This window comes from Mya arenaria, chromosome 7 (genome assembly GCF_026914265.1).
Source record: "Mya arenaria isolate MELC-2E11 chromosome 7, ASM2691426v1".
NCBI classification, from domain to species: domain Eukaryota; kingdom Metazoa; phylum Mollusca; class Bivalvia; order Myida; family Myidae; genus Mya; species Mya arenaria.
The window spans coordinates 54,188,746-54,209,167 of NC_069128.1; the positions used below are offsets into that span (position 1 = coordinate 54,188,746).

At 35.3% G+C, this 20,422-nt stretch overlaps 2 protein-coding genes across 12 annotated transcripts in view; both read right to left on the reverse strand.

Annotated features, from left to right (window-relative positions):
- LOC128240680 (uncharacterized) overlaps window positions 1–10,588 on the reverse strand; it is a 45,303-nt gene extending 34,715 nt beyond the window's left edge. Inside the window, exons 1-5 of one of the 11 annotated variants that reach the window (XR_008262278.1) lie at window positions 10,463–10,588; window positions 10,050–10,207; window positions 2,750–5,930; window positions 1,931–2,123; window positions 509–1,618 (exon numbers count right to left, since the gene is read on the reverse strand). Coding sequence is in view for 10 of the 11 variants with exons in the window: in XM_052957397.1 (XP_052813357.1) it covers window positions 7,999–9,651 (1,653 nt within the window). In the remaining variant the exon portion in view is untranslated. Of the gene's footprint in view, window positions 1–508; window positions 1,619–1,930; window positions 10,208–10,462 lie in introns of those variants that run through there. The other 10 variants (XM_052957388.1, XM_052957392.1, XM_052957390.1 and 7 more) reach the window with 10 other exon arrangements.
- A 3,447-nt stretch (window positions 10,589–14,035) lies between these two features.
- LOC128239777 (lithostathine-2-like) lies at window positions 14,036–15,711 on the reverse strand. The gene is made up of 2 exons (XM_052956202.1): window positions 15,292–15,711; window positions 14,036–14,908 (listed from the first exon to the last, which is right to left on the reverse strand). Exons 1-2 carry the CDS (start codon window positions 15,598–15,600, stop codon window positions 14,516–14,518), a joined length of 702 nt encoding a protein of 233 aa, XP_052812162.1. The 5' UTR covers window positions 15,601–15,711; the 3' UTR covers window positions 14,036–14,515.
- Between the last annotated feature and the right edge of the window lie 4,711 nt (window positions 15,712–20,422).

Here is a 20,422-nt window from a genome sequence, read left to right on the forward strand (position 1 = left end):
ATACACACTACAGCAAAAAAGTGTAGGTCCAGCAGAAAAAATAGTGATCAGTCAGGTTTGTGGAAACAAACAAAAAAAACATTTCGCCTTAGCTGTACACTGGGCTTTTTTAAAAGTCAGTCAAATATGATTGCATTTTAACCTTTTATTGTTCATTTAACTAATTAAGACAATTATCTGTCAGTATGTGCAAAGATCTTACATAAATTTATTAAAATAATTTGGTTAAAAAGCAATGACTGTAATATTGACTTTTGACCATAAAGAATGTTTTACTATTAATTTATACCAGTGATTTCCTGGTATTAAATACAAGCAGGAATTGATATAAGAGGGGATGATTAAGGGCGCAACCTTTTGACACATGCCTCTCCCTCAGAGATGAAAATTATACAGTTTTAAATGTTTGCAGTGAGGCTCAGGGTGATTTTAAACAATTCATGTGCATAGTGCATATTTAGCCTATTTTATAACCTTTTTACAATATTGACATAATAAGCAAGTTGAATAAATTACACAGATTTAATAACATGTAAATGCAAAACTTTTTATATAATTATACAAAAACATTGGCTCTGAAACATAACGTATCATATAGTCTTTGTTTAAAGCTGCTCTTTCACAGCCGGATCAACTGATTTGACATCTTAATTGTCTTGGAATGAGGTATTTTTTGCTAGATGTCTAGAAAACAGTGATATATATGACTGCTTTCAAAAGATCAGAGTTTTTTCTTAAATTTCCAATAACATGGGCGAATGCAAAAAGGTTCCAAGTGACATTAAATAAAGAAGCAGATAGAACCTTTTTGCTTTCACCCCCTTGAATTGATAATTGATGTTTTATGGCTACAAAAGTTACTTATAGACGCTTTAAGAAAATTAAAATTTTCAGCAGTTTTTCACACAATTGAGATCTGTTCTATTGTTTAATCTTAAATGAAGAATGCTTCTGAGACAAAACATGCAAAATAATGAAACAAGATAAGATCAACAATGACCCTAATTTGTGATGGTCAAGTTTCTGACACAAAGCGTAATAGTATTAACAGTTACATGCACGAATAATGATTTGCAATGCTAATAAGCTCTTGCTGAATTTCAGCAGGACCCTGTTACATATGTGTTGGACTGATATATCAATCACTAAATATCAATGGTATAAGGTCAAATAATTTAAGAATCATTGTGCAGAATAACCACTGTTTGCCATGACCATCACCTTTGACCAACAAATTTCAATAACAATACTGGTCATGTTCTGGTCAAAGATAACCTACCATTAATCTTTCATGGTCTGAGGTCAACCTACCAAATGTATTTTCAAGATATTTACAAAAATAAAATGTGTCTGTTTGCAAACATATGCTAGTGTATATGCCCATTGTTTTCTACAATAGTGGCAAAATACATATAAAATACATTTAAGGTCAATAAATCAATAACACAAAGCAGCCCAGTTTTTTTAAGTAACAGATTCTCTGCAAGCCAAGCTAAGGTAATTCCATCCAAAGAGCATGCAAACTGTCAACAGCCGGTTGAAGAGATTTTCCTGAGGAACAATCCTGGGGATTCATTTACTTCATTCTGTCAGAGTAGAGATGTTTCAATCTGACAGCCTGCAATTTAAATTTACTCATTTGAAAACTGTTCATATTCACAATGACTTTGTGTTAAAAAATTCCATTAAGTGATGTTACATCAAATGTTGCCCATATAGCCACAGACTATCATTAAACAGTAATTTTACAGGTATGAAGCTATGGCGTTTACAGCATTTAAAATAAAACACATTTATGAAACAAATGATATAATTTACTTTGTCTGTATATAATTATTTATAAACTAATATGTTTTAAACAGATTATTATTTTTAGTTTTAAATACAGAAAATAATGTTGATGCTGAGGTCTTGGAAAGTTTATTCTTACACAAGGAAGAGGTGCAAAATGTATGCAGATGTCATTCTGTTGATGTTGTCATGGCTGCCACTGAGATCCTGGACTCAACGGCGTGGTCAAGTGTTGATCCAAGCAGCGATATATCTGCCATCGCTGTGGAAGGCTCTGGATAAAGGACGGCAAAGGCTCTGGATAAAGGACGGCAAAGGTCCATGACCAGCTCCTAATAGCAAATTTAATTATAATTAATAGTATGAGATGCATTGTTTATTTAACATGTACATGGGTATATAATTTAACACTACATAATAATGCACCAGTCAATTGTAACCACGGGCCCCCAGGCCCGTGGGTATACCGGGGATAGCCGGGGAAATGGGCCGTGTTTTTACCTTCCAGGTGGCCCCGCAGTGCTGGGTAACTGCGGTGGTTTTGTGCCAAATATAGTGGGTAATGGGCCTTTCCTAGGGTCCCTTGGGTGCGGGGGCATTTGGCGGGGGTTTTACGAGCAGTTTGTCCCTGCAGGGTGAGGACTTTGCCCGAGCATGGCTGGACCGAAAGTCAAAGTCCCTGCTATTCCCCGGACCATGGGGGTGGGGGGCGTGGTTACAAATGACTGGTGCATAATCAACACACATATCCAACTTCAAGAACCAGTTGACCAAACAGCATATGAGATGACTAGGGTACGAACTGACTAAGTCTAAGGTAAGAGTAGTACTACTCATAAAACGTCACACATTGATTTCTATCATATTTTTTTTATTTTCTATAATGTGTTCCGCATGCAAACAGAAAATGTCAATAAGAAATAGGCATCGAAAAGGCTTTTCAAGCTTGTAAAATTACCTTTGCCGACAGGATATATCCCTGTCAGTCAGTAGTAGTGTATGTTTCTGTAATTTCAATCGAACGATCTATTCGTTTGTTGATCATAACTCATTTGAAGACAAAACTTCCCGCATCATCATTTCCAACGAAAACAACACAAGTACGGAAGTAGACGGGTAAGTTTGGACTCTCTCACCGTTTAACCCACGGAAACTGCCGAACACCTGAATTTGCTGTCGAGAGTGGTCTCCCGTAACATCTACATCTGATGTATTTCAAAATGTTATAGAGCTCAAAATTCTAGATTTTTGTTCCCTTCTTTCCGATGTACACTGCCCAGTAGAGCTTAAGCTTAAATCTAAATATACCAACAGCCCAGATACACAAACGAAAGCCAACAAAGACTCAACAACTAAAATTAAATACTGGGACCAGGAAAAATCAGAACTATTTAGCAACAATATAGATCTGACAAAAGTAGCTGAAATGGAGATGAAACTTGATAATTTAGGAACTATACACAATATTGATCAGACATCAGTTAATAACATCACAGATGATATTGCACATTTATATACAGATTGTTCCAAGGTAACATTTGGCACAGTGAAAACTAAGATTGCTAAAGAAAACACATATAACTATAGAAATCCATGGTTTGACTCAACATGTATAAATACCAGAAATAAGTACCACAAAACAAAAAGAGCATACAATAAATACAAAACACAGGCACTAAAGGAGTTATTGAAATCAGTAAGCAAGGAATACAAATGCACTCTCAGAAAAGCAAGAAACAAACACAGTGAAACAAAGGTAGAAAGATTGAGGCAACTTAAAACTAAAAATCCGAAACAATATTGGAAAATACTTAACAGTGGAAACAAGGGCAAATCACCAACAGCTTCCTTAGATAGTTTTTACAATTTCTTCAAAACACTTAATGAAACAGATAGTTATACAAACACACACAATGAAAATGAAACTACGGAAGAAGACACTATCACAAACAACAACAACAACAACAATATCAACAACATCAATTATGAAATCAACAACCCCATCACTGAGGATGAGATCCGAAAAACGGTCCGACAACTTAAGAATAGTAAAGCCCCAGGCATTGATAACATAGTAAATGAACACATCAAATGTTCACTAGACATCATGATCCCTATATATGTAAAACTTTTCAACATTATACTTGATACAGGAATCGTTCCCGAAAACTGGACAATAGGACTAATAAAACCAATATATAAAAATAAGGGAAACCCACAGCTACCTGAAAACTATCGACCAATCTCATTATTAAGCTCATTTGGAAAACTATTCACATGCCTCATAAACAACAGACTAAATAAATACGCTGAAAATTACAACACTATTCATGAAACGCAGGCTGGATTTCGAAAGAACTTTTCAACAGTAGACAACATTTTTATACTCAAAAGTCTCATTGATTTAGTTCATGCAGAAAAGAAGAAATTATTCTGCTGCTATGTTGATTTTAAACAAGCATTCGACTCTGTGTGGAGAATAGGACTGTGGCAAAAAATGGCAAATGAAAACATAAATGGAAAATGCTTTACTGTTATTCGTAGTATGTACAAAAATATAAAGTCAAAAATGATCACTTCAGAAGGCTCATCAGCATTTTTTAACTGTATGGTTGGAGTACGACAGGGTGAAAATTTATCACCGTTCCTATTCAGCATATTTCTGAATGATCTCCATAACTTCCTTGAAAATAAAGGAGTGAATGGTATACAAGTACATAATGGAGCAGACATATACTTGAAACTATTTATCTTACTTTATGCGGACGACACTGTCATATTCAATAATAATCAATCGGACCTACAAAATGCTCTCGACAGTTTTAAAGACTATTGCAAGGATTGGAAATTAAATATAAATGTAAATAAAACAAAAATTATGATCATTTCGAAAGGACACAAACAAAAAAATCTGTCATTTAAGATAGGCCCAGAAGTGGTTGAAATTGTTGATGAATATAAATATTTAGGACTATATTTTACCAGATCTGGAAGCTTTGTTAAGACAAAACGCTATATTGCTGACCAAGCAACCAAAGCCATGTTTGGCCTACTTAGAAAAATCAAAACACACTCGTTACCATATGATATACAAATTGAACTCTTCTACAAAACAATAAAACCAATACTCCTATATGGCAGTGAAATATGGGGCATCGGAAACTGTGATATAATTGAGAGAGTACAGCTTAAATTTTACAAATACATATTTGCGCTGAAAAAATCCACACCATCATACATGATATACGGAGAATTAGGTGTAACACCTTTGACAGTTGATATTCAAAGTAGAATGGTATCATATTGGACACGAGTCATGGACAATATCAACAATAACAGTACCACAAAACTATCATCAAAACTCTACCAAGTCTTGCACCACTATCATTCAACAAATCACTTAAAAATACCCTGGATAGAAAACATCAAAACAATACTTTGTCATAGTGGATACTCAGGAATATGGTACAGCCAAAGCTTTATTAGCAGTAAATGGTTAATCAAATCTTCAGCACAAAAATTCAAAGACATATTTATCCAACGTTGGTATAGTGACATTGAAAGATCAACAAACACAAATATATACAAACATTTAAAAACTGAATTTAATAGAGAAAAATATATAGATATACTACCAGCACACTTATGCAAATCATTTATGGCATTTCGCACTAGAAACCACCGTCTACCAATTGAAACGGGCAGGTGGCATAACATCCCAATATACGAAAGAAAGTGTAACATATGCAACAAGTTAGGAGATGAATTTCATTTTATTTTCGAATGCATTGTATTTAAACAAATGAGAAAGAAATTTATCCATAGAGATTATTTATCTAGACCAAGTTTTGTTAAATTAATACAGATGCTTAAAATACATGATTCCGAATTAAGAAATGTAGCAATTTTCTGTAGCAAACTAATACAATACAAACAATAGTAAATTGACTAATTACTCTGTATACGTTAAATACGAAATGGAATTGTAAACTTACTTGTGCATACAATCATACCATTGTTTTTTGTTGTTCTTTTATGATGCTCTCTTAATCTCCTATGAGTTTGATGAATGGCATGTCCACACCTTAAGATTTGTATTTACATGTATATATGTATACTCCCAAGGTGAGAACTGCAACCTGAAAATAGAAAAAAATATGAACTGTTTATAGTCATATGTATGTTTTGCAACCATACAATTCATCTATTGTATTTGTCAAATAATTTGTTACCATGTTTGTAATGTATAAAGTTATAAAAATTATTTTATGACAAAAGCCTCTGTGACGATGATATATGTTGCACCATGTCTAACTGTTTAATGATTGTACATGTATATAAAGTTAATTATTTATATATAACTTGTAGTTATACAGCACTTGATATTGTAGATACATGTAATTGGTTATTATTTAATGATCGAAACGTCTGTGACGATGATATATGTTGTGTCTAACTGTTTAATGATTGTACAGGTATAAAGTTAATTAAGATATATTTCGATATATTAAAAAAAAAAAATTATATATATATATTTATATAATAATAATAAAGTATTCCCTATTATTACTTAGACCAAACCTAGCTTACCATTAACTTTAGGGAAAGCACACGTGAGGTCTTTTATTAAGCAGTATATCAAAGTACGTCTTGCTTCTTCTACAGCTGATCTCGAACTCCCCGTGATATGCGCGCGCACCAGTGACGTCACCACTTCATGTGTAAACAGGTCAAAGAGTGCACTCGCACTACACTCTCCCCCTGTTTCTTTTGTTGGGACGGCACCGGGGTCTGTAGAAGGCTGATCAAGTCATAAGTATCTGACAAGATCACTGCTAGGGCTAGGTCCAACCAGTAAGTTGAACGAGCTGCCGACGTCTACCAAAATATCTACATCAGTAAATATTTTCTTCCAGCACTTCTGGTTGAGGCTACTTGAAGTAACCAACTGCAACTAGGTGTTATGGGCTTAACTTTTGTAAACCCATCTACTTCACCTTCCCCCTCCCACCTAGAAGAAAAGGAAGGCAGCTAATCCTGTATTTCAGGATACTGCTTACAGCCGCTGACTATAAGCGTTGGCTGTCATTGATACTTCATGCCCCCCTGGATCCCATGTCCTGCTTTCTGCTGTTGTCGGAGAAGCCTGAGTATCAGGCTCAGTTGAAACGGCTACTTCAGAGACAGCTATTTGCTGAGAGCCCACTCTGTCCACCAGCTTGCCACTGTCGTCACAGACATGGTGTTGTTGCTCTGTAATGTATTGAGCACTCGCTGATCCCCTGTGCACAATCTCACTCTGTATCATTGAGCCCTCCGGCCACGAGATACTATGTGCCAGTTGTGTACTACCCAATGTGGCTGTAGCCCCCACTCCCTGACAGACGCTCCCGGATGCTGGGTTCACGAAGGCGCGACCTTCCCCAACCTCAGCCTTCTGCGCTGTCATCGGAACTACATCTACCTTCCGGGAAAATGAACCACATTGGTTGTCAGCCCTCACACAATAATTACAACCACCGCAAGGAAGATCTCCAACTGCAACTCCAGCTACATATGAATTGCAGTGACCAGGATGTGACTTCTTTCCTGATCGGCACTCCAAGACCATGTTGAACTGAGCCAATTCCTCAATCCAACAAGCTAACTGATCCTGCGGTTCTTTGTAATTTAACAACCAAGTCAAACTTGAGTGGTCGGTCCGGACCTTAAAAGGTCTACCAAGCAAATAATGTCTATACTGCCGAGTGAATCTTACAACTGCTAACAGCTCTTTTCTCGTAGTGCAGTATTTCTGCTCTTCTTCCGTTAGGATGTAACTGCCATAGGCAATGACATGTTCTGTACCATTCTGAATTTGCAAGAGCTTCGCACTGACAACATTGTCCGACACGTCGCAATTCAGAACAAACTCGCATACCGGTTTTGCTAATGCTGATATGGATTTCAACAAACAAACCTTGACAGGAGGGGCAAGTACTGTACCATCAGCTGGCAGAGTACCTGGTGTCAAACAAGGAGAAGGTGTTTCGCCTTGTTCTTCTGACTGTATGTCATTTGTGGTCTCATTTAATGAAACAATGACTGCAGACGGGGCGTCTGGTAGTGAATTGGATGGTACGGTCTCATTAGAAACAAGTTTGCTACATACCTCGTTTCGCTGTTCTGGGTTTGAGCCGGAGTATTCTTGGGTCAAGGATTGGCTCCCTATCCTGACCCTTTTGCGTTTAAAACAAACGCCTTAAAGTCCTTCTTGTGGGGACATTCAGCGATCAAGTGCGACTTACTATCACAAATGTAACAGCCATACGTACCTCGCGGACGGTTGAAACGCTGCTGTCTGCTACGCGGTTGAGTGGGCCTAGCTTTTCCAAGCCGCTTCACCTCTTCTCGCAGACTCTGTAGTTCTCTCTTGAGAACGCTCATGTCTAACGCAGGTCCAGAAGGATTCTGAACGGCGTAAACATTTGCTATATCCTCGTCATAATCTACTACTGTATGAATAGATTTACTCTTACTCATAGCACTCTTGGAATGCTGAAACAACCTTATGTTGTTCATGGACTCTTCGATGGTTGTATACTTACGCATGAAGGTGCTATGACCAGCTTCTCGATCTTGCAGGCCTTGACAGAAGCGGTCTACCGCCTGCTGGTTTGTGAAGGTCTCCGGCAGTGACCGGAAAGCTTCAGCCGCTAACTCTTGTACCCTATCTGCCCAGTCTTCCATACACTCACCTTTTTCCTGGGAAGCGTCAGCGAACTTGGCTTGGGCAGAGGCGGGAAACTCTGAGCCGAACCGCTCCTTAAGTTTGCTCAATAAAGAACGGTAAGGCATTTGTGGACTGCATTGAAGCAATCGAGCACATTTGTCGAGTGCCTTCCCTGACAAACAATGTAATAAGCAGAGTTTACAATCATCTGTACTCCAGCCAAATGATTGCGCACACTGCTGAAACTTCATTTCAAATGAATGCCAGCTCGATTTACCATCATATACCAGAGATTTAGGTATATCCTTCAATGCATGACTACCCTTGCGCATAGAGTGGCCATGAGGGGACACCTGTACTACCTCTTGGGGGTATTCCGCATGTTTTTGCGAAATATGGTCCTTATCAGGTAAGGAGGAGTGTAACTTGACTTGCTCACTCTTTATCATTGGGGCTTGTCTAGTGTCGGACTCATCAGTAGATGAATCAAGACGGTGAAGGGACAGGAGTTTGGAGTGAGGTAACCGACTGCTTTTATGCATACGTACCTTTTTCTGTCGGGTACTGTATGAGCGAGGGATACCAGACGCTGACTGGACATCCTCGTCACTGTCGCTTTCTCGCAGTCTACCCAGGTCCAACCTTTGTTGAACGGGGTACTGGGGTTTCAGCTGTTGTGGTGTTGGCATATAGTGGTAGGCCATTGGAACAGGGGCATTTGTCTGATTGTAAACACTGGGGCGTGGCAATGCATGATCAGATTTATAGTGCTGTGGGACACTAGGTAGCATTGATGTAAGTTGATCAATGCGGTCATTCAACTGCTTTTGTGCAGAGGCAACCAAGGTCTCAAACCCGTCAACCTCTGTCTCAATCTTTGAAACAAGAGGGGTGGTATGGGATGTTTGTACACCTAGAGGAGGTGGGCAGGTGTTGCCGACCAAGTCTCTGTTTGGGGTGAAATCCAACTCTTGCATGACAGTGTCCGGCAGTTTATGCCGAAGCATTGTCTGCAAACTTTCTAGTGTGAGATTGCCATAATGCTCACGCAAATCCACAATAGTAGATGCTAACCTTGGGCCAATATTTGGAATTGTCTGCAAGTCTTCAACAGACAAGAAGTTTACAAGCACTTTATTACTGGCCATGCTTACAAATCAAATGCTCCTGAGTAGAAGATTAACTTGATTGTACAACTACCGACCTTGTTTGTCTTCTGTCCGGCTACTCTTCCCGTCCGAAAAGTGGCTAAGGACGCTGAAAAGGCCTCAAAAAACAAACAAAAGCAAACGAAGGGGCCGGGCTAGTGGCAGTCCATGGAGACTACGACGTAGAATCAAATAATCAACTGGTAAGACCAGAAGAAAATTAACAATGGCCAAAAATTGACGAAAAAATGTGGCTTCAAACGCGGGAAAATTCTCGAGGAAAATTTGCCAACAAAAGTTGCAGAATTTCAGCAACAATTGCACTGGAACGGCTTAATAAAACACCGCTGCCACCATTAAAGTATTCCCTATTATTACTTAGACCAAACCTAGCTTACCATTAACTTTAGGGAAAGCACACGTGAGGTCTTTTATTAAGCAGTATATCAAAGTACATCTTGCTTCTTCTACAGCTGATCTCGAACTCCCCGTGATATGCGCGCGCACCAGTTACGTCACCACTTCATGTGTAAACAGGTCAAAGAGTGCACTCGCACTACAATAATAATAATAATAATAATAATAATAATAATAATAATACAAAATTTATATATATATTTAAAATAAAAACAAACAATAAATCGAAATCAAATTAAATTTTGTATTATTATGAAAATTATTTGGCATGTCAACAATTGTAATCAGACATGGTGACGCAATCTTCATGGGCAGGCTGCCAAACTATTTAGAAATTGATTTGCTGAACAGTATAGCGGTAAAAACACAAGAAAACATATAAAAGAAAACTTACCTTATTGTTAACCTCTTCTAAAGATTAACCGGATTAATCCTTTAACGGTTAATCCTTGTAGTTCAATCAATTTTCATTCACACGTAAAATAACACGTTTTTCTAAATCGGATTTCCTGTACTCAAATATGATGCCGCATCAAGTCTGGTTACACTCAACTAAATTGAGGAGATTAGTTTTTTGTTGTTTTTTAGTGAGCCAAAGTTGTTGCCCTTTTATAAATTGTTCGAAACATACATTTTGTTTTTTGTTTTGTTGTTTTTATATTTTTATTTGTCTTCTACATGTACGGTACTCTATTACTACAATATCCTTTTCCAGAACTTATCTTAATTTGTTAAAACATAACAAATAAAAAATAAATAAACACCTAATAAATAAAATAGTCGTACCCTATGTGTGAGCACGTGAACGTAATATTGTATATTTTTTGTGTATATGCTAATGCTGCCCTATATTGGGCCTTATGCTTATAAGAAATAAAAGTTTGAAAAGTTTGAAGTAATTTGCGCTAGAATTTGACATTTTTATTGGTTCCCTGTAATGTTATAATGCACTTACCAGAATAAAATTTTCGTTGTACTGCAAATTTACATATTTATTACTGTCGTGTGTGTTGGTTTATTTTTTAGGGAAACTGTTCTATAAAAAAGAACCAAATGGCTGCAAACATGAATAATGTAAATTCCAAAAGGCAGTAACAATCAAGTTAAGAAATACGAAAGATCCACAAGGAAGTTAATTGCTCGTTACATTCAGTAGGCGCGAAGAAAAACATAGAATGCAGTTATGAATAGTATAAATAAACATTTCAATATTGCAGTAAGCAAACAAAAAGGTTGAACGCACTTGTCAATATCATGCAAGAATGAATGATATTCATGAAAGGATTGTTTCCTTAACAATAAGAAGCAAGAAAGATGAATTGCTTGTACATCAAATGTTAGAAACTAAAATGCAGTTGTCATGTTGCAGAACGCATAAGCAAGTTAATAACATCACAATGTCATTTAGCAGTATGAATGTCCTGGCGGATATTCCCTTCCATATGACCCATGACAAGGTAAAATACCCTATTTTAATATATTTTTAAGTTAATTATTCAATAAGAAGAAACGCTGATGTCATACGGTTTGCTTATGTCATATATTATAAGACCCATTTCTACTTATTGAAGTTCGTGTTTAAAGATTATTTTTTCATCACTGTTAGCTTTCTTGCATCACAACAGAAACTGAATAATGCCACTCTGGCATCGAATGGAAACACTTGGAATTCAATAAGGCGTCCAAAGTGGCCGCCAATGGACTGTTCATACCCGGAATGAACCGTGCATTTCGTGTCCATAAACACTGTTTTTGTACTTTCTTAATGGCATGACTGTTTCATGACAGTATCTGAATGATGCCACTCTGAAATCGGTGGGTAACTTGTTGAATTCAAGATGGCGTCCAAGAGGGTTTTCTTTTAAATGGATATCAAAAGTTAAAAAGGGTGCCCATGTATTACAATCCAGGTAATCGTATTAAAAACCGATTTAACATTTGTATATGAAAGTAATCGTATTTAGTATACGTATTGTAATCAAGCTAAATTGTTGATTATACTTATTTTATATTGTATTTTGTAATCAATGTTGACTTAAAAAATACAACAATCTGGAAAAATCAGTGGCTGTGTCTTAAAATCAGTCGTCAAGTTTCCTCGCAATTTTGGACGACAATTAATGTATACGCTTTAGGTGCAATACCAAATATAGCTGCTCAATTGGTTGCTCACAATTCTGTATTCCTTTTCGCTCGTTGATAATGGTTTGACGACAGTTAGGTAATTTCTGTTCCAATCAGCTTATATAAACCAATCAAATCTTGTTAATTCTACTAACTCGGTTTATATAAGTATGCGGATGTCACACATAAAAAAAACAAATAAATAATACATGTGTTAAACAACTTATAATTTTGTAATCTCCATAACACATGTGGTCAATTGGTTAATCGTGTTATCTTAAATTATACAGGCATAACAAATCTGCTTTTTGGGTAATTTCTGAATACAGGATACTTGTTATGGCAGATACAGTCGAAACCCGCTGGCTCGTTATCGCTTGGCTTGATGGCTCGAACTTGATGCCAAATACCCATTTTACGTTACTCTATGTAAGCCTTCTCGCTTGGCTCAATATTCGCAAATCTCGAAGTAGTCTGGCCAGTCCCTGGGATATTAAGTTAACGGGTTTCGACCTTTAGTTTATTTTGAATACAGGTACAGGTAGCCACATGGCCCGTGAGAAAACAACAACAAAATATTCTTGTAAATAAAGATTAACAGATGACATAGCAAGTGAAACATGTAAGGATTTCTTCTTTTAGATACGAGCTTTTAGAATTTGTTATTTCTTGGCAATAACTTTTAATAATAAAAGACAACGTGAAATTTGAAAAGTGAACGTTCATATCACAGACGGAGAAGGTGTTAATTTACGTGCACATGCCTACAGTGCAACATAGAAATCTGAGTGAATGTCGGCATAACAACTCTGGTAGCTCGGATGATATATATGTTGTGTAAGATTGTGAATATCATTATATTTTTTCTAATAACATTATATCTAACAGTCTAATGACTCATCGTACTTCAAACAAATGATTACAAGTAGACTTTTCAATAAACTGTATAACATGTTTTTAATATTCAGTATGCTTCGGAATGGCATGTATCCTGTCGTTTCTGATAAAATTGTGGATCTTATTTGTATAAACATAGATTTATATTTGTTTGCTACGACAAATTCCATTAAAAATAAATCGCTAGCCTAATAGCTAATACAGAGCACTTTAGACAAGCCAAAGGAATCGTTAAAATAGACTGATATATTGTAAAAATAATATTTATTTTTTTAGAAATGTCGTTCTTTCATAACTACCAAATGCATGGTGGTGTGTAAGATTATTTATACTCGCACTCGGGCCTTGCCTTCGACGAGTACTCCGTTAAGATTGTTAGTTATTTTAGGTTTTTGGAGCTTAGTGCACAGACAGAATGAAACCCTGGCTAGAGCTACCCTGGTTCTTTAACGTGCACCAGTGAATAGCTCTGTCACACGGGACCCCATTTAACATCCGTCCGGGAAGACAATTAGTATTTGTTTAGTGGTGCGGCGGGGAATGAAAGCTGCGATCCCTGCATTGACAGTCAAGTGAGTTACCACTATACCACGGATCTGCCGCAATTGTGTATTTCACCATCCTACTTATAGACTGGAAGGGTAGTAACCCTTCCATTCAATCGAGACGTTTTCTTACATACATTTTGAGTTGTGTCCCGTTGGGATTGCTTTCATAATTCTGTAGAAACACGTTATACATAACTCTTACACATTTTCTTTTCAAGTTAATATCTTAAATCCATAGTTAGCAATATAATTTTATGTAAGTCGCTGCAAATACATATCAACTCTTCCTTTCTCTCCATATACAAAGTCAAACACACTTTTACAAAACAGAGTATGAATTATTTCGAAAACACTGGCTTGTGACCCCCGTGACCCCCCCCCCCACACACACACACACATTTCACCGCCAGAGAACAAGCTTAATCAGTTTGTCAAATAGATCGAGAAACATGTTCAAGACATAAATTTGTAAAGATAAACGAAAATATTTTCAAGTTATAATTGCCTTTTTTCCCTGACGAGATAAATAAGAACTTTTATCCATAAGCCACCTGTAGTCATAACAACACCTGTACAACAGTGACTAATATTGAGTCACCTGTAGTCATAACAAATCCAGTACAACAGTGAGTAATATTGAGCCACCTGTAGTCATAACAATTCCAGTATAACAGTGAATAATATTGATGTTTGAAACATAGTTCAATTTGAAACATTGTTAAAATAAGATATAATTGGTTTTGCAAATTTGCAGCGGAGAGTCAGATTAAAGATTTCTTGTGAAGAAACAACGGATTATCAACGCAAAATCTCAAAACATATATTTGTTGATAATTGTTTAACACTTAATGTTACACCAGTACAGGTGACGTCTACAACTAGTTGAATTTGCACTTTTCGCAGATGGAGACGTGCGACCTTTCACATAAGCGATCGTGCCATAAAGGAAGCTTCAACACACAGGTCCCGGTATTGAGGTCCGGTTGTCCGAGGGCCCAATTTTGGTAATCAAATGGTTCCCCGCTTTCCCACGTCCACTTCTCCAGCGTGCTATTATAGCGTCCACCAACCCATACGTTTTCACCTGGACTCGATGTGGCAGCTAGTGTGTTCAGGAAGCTTTCGACCGTTTCGTTGTGAACTGTTGCTAGGCGACCACCCGTGTTCGCACAATTTTCACTCGCATCATTCCAAATGAATTTTGTCGTTTCGACGTAGTAGCAATATGTTCCCAACGAGTGCCATCCAATATCACAATCAGTGATCTGGGTCTAAAAAAGAGTTTATAAATAAGTGTTATTTATTTGTTCACTGTTAACTTAAGTAACACTTTTTGAGGGTTGATCATGTTCAGTAATCATTATTCCAAGAATTATCGGTTTATCATCGTACTGTTACTTTAACAGATATGATTAGTTCGTACGTTACGGAAATAGTCCCTCCTCTTCTAATCATATAATAATCAAGATCATATCGTACGATAACAAGTTTTATTATTATTGGTAGTAGTAGAACAATGATATATAATAATTATATGTAATAATGATAGTTATTATTATTATTATTATTATTATTATTATTATTATTATTATTATTATTATTATTATCATTCTGTTCTTTTATTTATAGTGTTCTATTGTATATGCCTTATTACATAGATGGTTCTGTTCTCTGTAGACCAAGCCTCTGCAACACTGTTTCCCTGTCGAACATAATAGCAGGTACTAATGTTGTCATCATAGTGGAAGTGACTGCATACGTCACCGCACGTGGATCCAGAGTAGCGCGTGCACGCATGCGCACATGAGAGTAGAGACCTTACGTCAGTTTGAACAACAAGGGCGCCGAATATTTCTTGTGTATCCTCCAACTTTTGAAACAATCCTTTCTGCATTTGGCAAATTATTTGTCCAAATAAAATAACAAAATGTCCAATTACTGACAAAGACATTATTTTTAACATTATTTTCAATGTCCTCTTTTGCAGCAAGTAAACTTCCAACTAGCACATTTTGTACTATATTACTGTTTTATAACTAGAGTGTTTCATAACGGCGATGCATTAATTGATGAAGAGTCCGTCAATCGATACGACCAAATTAATTTATTTATATTCATATATTTCAAAGGAACAAAGCTCGTGATATCAGGGAATCGAGAAACAATGTCCCGTTGATTGATTTGTAACTAGCATTACGGACCAATAAACCATTTATTCAAAGGCTCGTGTTAACATTAATAAGTACAGGAAGTTCCTTTCAGTTGTGTTGATATGAATTAAAAATGACATGTCAATAAAACAAAAGAGCTGGATTGATTGATGATAATTAAAAAATGATTGAAAAAATAGACGCTTTTTTCAAGCCTTTTATCCGGGAGTAGGCTTTGTCACTGGTCCAAGCCTTTATCCGTAAAGCTAAATTCCTAAATATATGTGACTTCGAGTCGGTCGACAGTGTTTCCGAAAGTGGACAATTTTCCTATCAACTCATCAGCCATCTAAATATTATTTTATGTAACCCTAATAATTTAAGTGTTTGTTTGTGGTCAATTCTAAATGACATTTAAAACCAAGAACGAATTTCGATTATCTTCAGGTTCCATCAGATAATTTATCAACGAATGCGCATGCGCACGGCCATCGGTAATCTCCGTTAATTTCCGTACCGAATGACAGTGAAATTACTTCCGATATCCGTTCGGGAACTTTAACATATTAAGGATAATTATAGAGCAATTACAATTTTAAGTTGTATGGGTAAATTATTTACCACTGTCCTAAATAACAGATTAAACTCTTTTCTGGTTAACTACACTTTGCTCTGTGAAGAGCAAGCTGATCTGGGGAAAAACATATGGTACCATTGATCATGTTTTTTCTTTGAAAATCTTAATTGATTTTTATTTAATGAAAGGTAGAGAAATAATATCTTGGAAATAATATAGATGGCAAATGTATTAAGATAATAAATAGAATGTATGATATTGCCAAGTCATGTGTTAAAGCTGGGAATTAATTATCAGAGATTATTTTTAGTGGTCAAACTGGTGTTAGACAAGTAGTGAACCTTTCCCCGATTTTATTTTATTTGTTTCTCAACGACTTGACTCAGTTTATGTCAAGTAACTTTGAAGGGCTTGAAACCTTTTCTAAATAAACGTTTGAATGTATAAGCGATGATGATGTAGATGTTTATCTACGTCTTTTTATATTACTTTATGCTGACGATACAGTTATTCTCGTCGAATCTCACGCCGACTTGCAAGCGGCATTAAATGCCATGTTAGAATATTGTAATATGTGGGATTTAAAAGTTAATACTAGTAAAACTAAAGTCATTGTATTTTGTATGTCTAAAAGAACATACAAAAAGGACATGATTTCTACTATGATGGTGTTAAAGAAGATATTGTCGATGAATTTGTGTATCTTGGTGTTATGTTTAGTTACAATGGTAAATTTGCTAAATCTTAAAAAAAACTTTTGGTAGATCAAGCTCGTAAAGACATCTCGTAAACTTAGCTTTCTCTTTACAATTGTATTTGTTTAATTCAATGATTGTACCAATATTATTATATGGTTCAGAGGTATGGGCTATGGAAGATCTTAAGATATTAGATCAATTTCAGTTAAAATATTGTTAACTCATTTTAAATATAAAGCAGTGTACCATTAATTGTATGATTTATGGTGAACTTGGTTTAAAATCAATTTCTTTACAAGCTAAAACTAGGCTTTTGACCTTTAGGAGTAAAACAGTAAATTCTGCTGATGTTAGTAGCAACGAAATCAGTTACATACTGTATGATACTGCATATATTCTTTGCACTATGATGTAACCACTGACTTTAAGTTGCCATGGCTTTCTTTTGTAAAAATACCTTAAATGATTAGGGATTAAGTATGTACTTTGATTAACAACATGTCAATAGTGTTACTGTTTTAAGAATATGGTTAAAAACAGATTATCTGACCAATTTATTCAAAATTGGTATAGCATTGTTTCAAATTCACCAAAATGTCAAATATATATAGTATACAAAAACGACTTTGTGTTTGAAAGCCATATTAATATACTACTGAAGAATCTTTCATTGTATTTGCCTAAATTTAAAGTAATGAATCACAAATTCCTTATGGAAGTAGGTCGTGGTCAAATTGTTGAGAGATTTCATCGAACATGTCAACTGTGTAGTAGTAATCGTTTAGGTAATAAATTGCATTACTTGTTTGAATGTCAATATTTTTTCCGATGATAGAATGAAAAATATTAAATTGAACTCTTGTCGTACTTCTGATTGTATTAAGTTTGATAATTTTATGAACAGTAAATGCAAAAAAAAGAACTTATTAAATTGGCTATATTTTGTAAGACCCTTTTATCTAAAGTCAAATTGACATTTTCCTTTAAATCAATACGACTTCTTTGTCTTAGTATTTCCTAATAGGAAACTGTATGAAATATGTCTACTTTGTTAATAAATTGTTTGTTAAGGTTATTGTTCTGATTTTATGGTTGTAATAACCCATGATCTAAATTAATCTTGAAATCTTGGAATAATTTAATTGAGGTAAAATAACATATTATGTTCACCCTCAAAACACTTAATAATAACACTAACATCCCAAGGTTTCTTGTGTAGAGTATTTGTAAAAAGATAACACTACTTTTGAAAATCTTCCAAACTAACGATATTTAAAACATAAAACAATATCCAAAACATTCAGGGTATGCGTTGGTGGAGCTTCTCAAGTGCATCAACATGCATACAGTTATGATTGTCTCCCTTTCTAGGTAAACATGGGTTTAATTCATTTCTTGAAAATAAAAACAATATAGTAAATGTTTTTTTGCAAAAAGTTAAAAAAAAGCAAATACGCACACACGCACGCACACACGATTAATACTTTACACAGATACCTATAATATTTCTAATGTTAATGACCTGCTGGTGTTGGCATTTGGACGGGCTGGTTGTCAAGCAAGTAAATTCAAATCCATCTGTTGACCAACGTGATGGTAAGAAGCGTAACATCCAAAAACGGGTTTGTGTGTGTTCGGATTTTTAATGTGGATGTGTTCCTTTCGTCAAAGATGTTTGCTTTAATGCATTGACAATGCAATTCCAATTTACATATGAAACTTCAATATTGAAAATAAAAACCTTTAATTGTTTAAACAACCAATCAATTAAAGACTCTGTTTTATATTTGATTTTTGAGAATAGAACACAGAAACATGTCGCAGAACACTCAATGTGTGCTTTAAAAATCTGTGTATTGTTTTTAATCAATTAAACCTTAACATTAAAGGTAAATTTAACCGTTTGAAGGCCGTATTGGCTTCATGCTAAACTATGGTGCAGAAACTTTTGGATACCACCCATCAAAAGAAATTAAATTAATTCATTGAAGATAAATGAAGAAAAATAAGAATAAGGATCAATTTATCTGTATTTTATGGAGAATTAAGCAGACATCCAATAGTAGTAGGAACAACAATTACCTTTATTTGCCATGGTAACATTTGTTACAACAGACTATAGAGTTCAATAAAACATCGGTAAACAAGATGGTATCGAAGTGAAATTATTACGCAATATAATAATGTTAACATGTACAACTGAAATAAAGCTTCATAAAAATATTTGCGGGTTCAGTGACATGGGTAAAGTTAATTAAACAACTTATCTTAACATTTTGAAGTGAAATACTTTGGAAAGGAAATGTAGGATATTTGTGGAATTCGATTTTTTCAGCAAGTAAATAGTTGTCTTAATAAAAAATAACAACAACAGATAATTATACATGCATCGTTTATTATATTTGATAGTCTCGTACTGCTATGAAAGCATGACGCTTTAGTGTCATCTGGCACAGATCGATATGAAGTGCGGGTCATTTACGGAAAATTATTTCTATAGTACTCCATGTAAACCACGTGCAAAATACAATTGCGAATGAATGTGTTTATTTAAACGTTAGAGTGAATGACATTCCAGCGTGGATATAGTAGCAGCAGGTAGGTTTGAGCTTTATTTTATTGTTGGTAAACGTAAAATAAGGATTATCAAATACTGGATAAAAATATTGATTTCTGATTATAACTCTCTTTTCAAGCTTATTTATATAATGTTAAAGAAATATATCGATAACAATAATAACTATAACGGATTAAAATGGGCCTCCCAGGTAAAAACTATTTCAGTTCAAATTGGATTGATTGATATATGGCATGCCTAAGGTATACAAATAATCCCCATCCATCCCCATTTAGGTGTGGTGTTTAATTATACTGTCAATTTTAATCTTAACCAGGAACACTTGATTGGCAAAGCCCTTAAGGCAATGAATGTTTAATTTTGTAAATGTCAAGAGTACTAGTATGACTTAAAACCAAAAATATTGTGTCAGTTATTTGACGCATTTGTTGGTTCAATTTTAAATTATTCAGCGGAGGTTTGGGGGTACACCAATTCTAAGGAATTAGAAAGAATTCATCTTAAGTTTTGTAAAAGATTATTAATAGTCAAAACCAATACTTGCAATGCGACTGTTTATGGAGAATTAGGTAGATACCCGCTATATATTCAAAGATATGTGCGTATGTTGTCATATTGCTTTAAGGTTGCTACCACTGATAATATTATTATTAAAACTGTTTATTTACTAGCAAAGTATGATTGTTAGAAAGGTTTTCGTAATTGGGTGTATAACAGTAGAAAGATGCTCAATGATTATGGTTTTAGCTACGTTTATGATGATATCAACACTATTTATGTTA

Bases quoted from the DNA above. Each gene is read 5' to 3' on its own strand.
- LOC128239777 (XM_052956202.1), bottom strand. From the start codon at position 15,600: ATGTTAAAAATAATGTCTTTGTCAGTAATTGGACATTTTGTTATTTTA. The intron at 14,909-15,291 runs GTAATAAGGCAT...ACTCTTTTTTAG, and splicing joins CAGAGAACAGAACCATCTAT to ACCCAGATCACTGATTGTGA.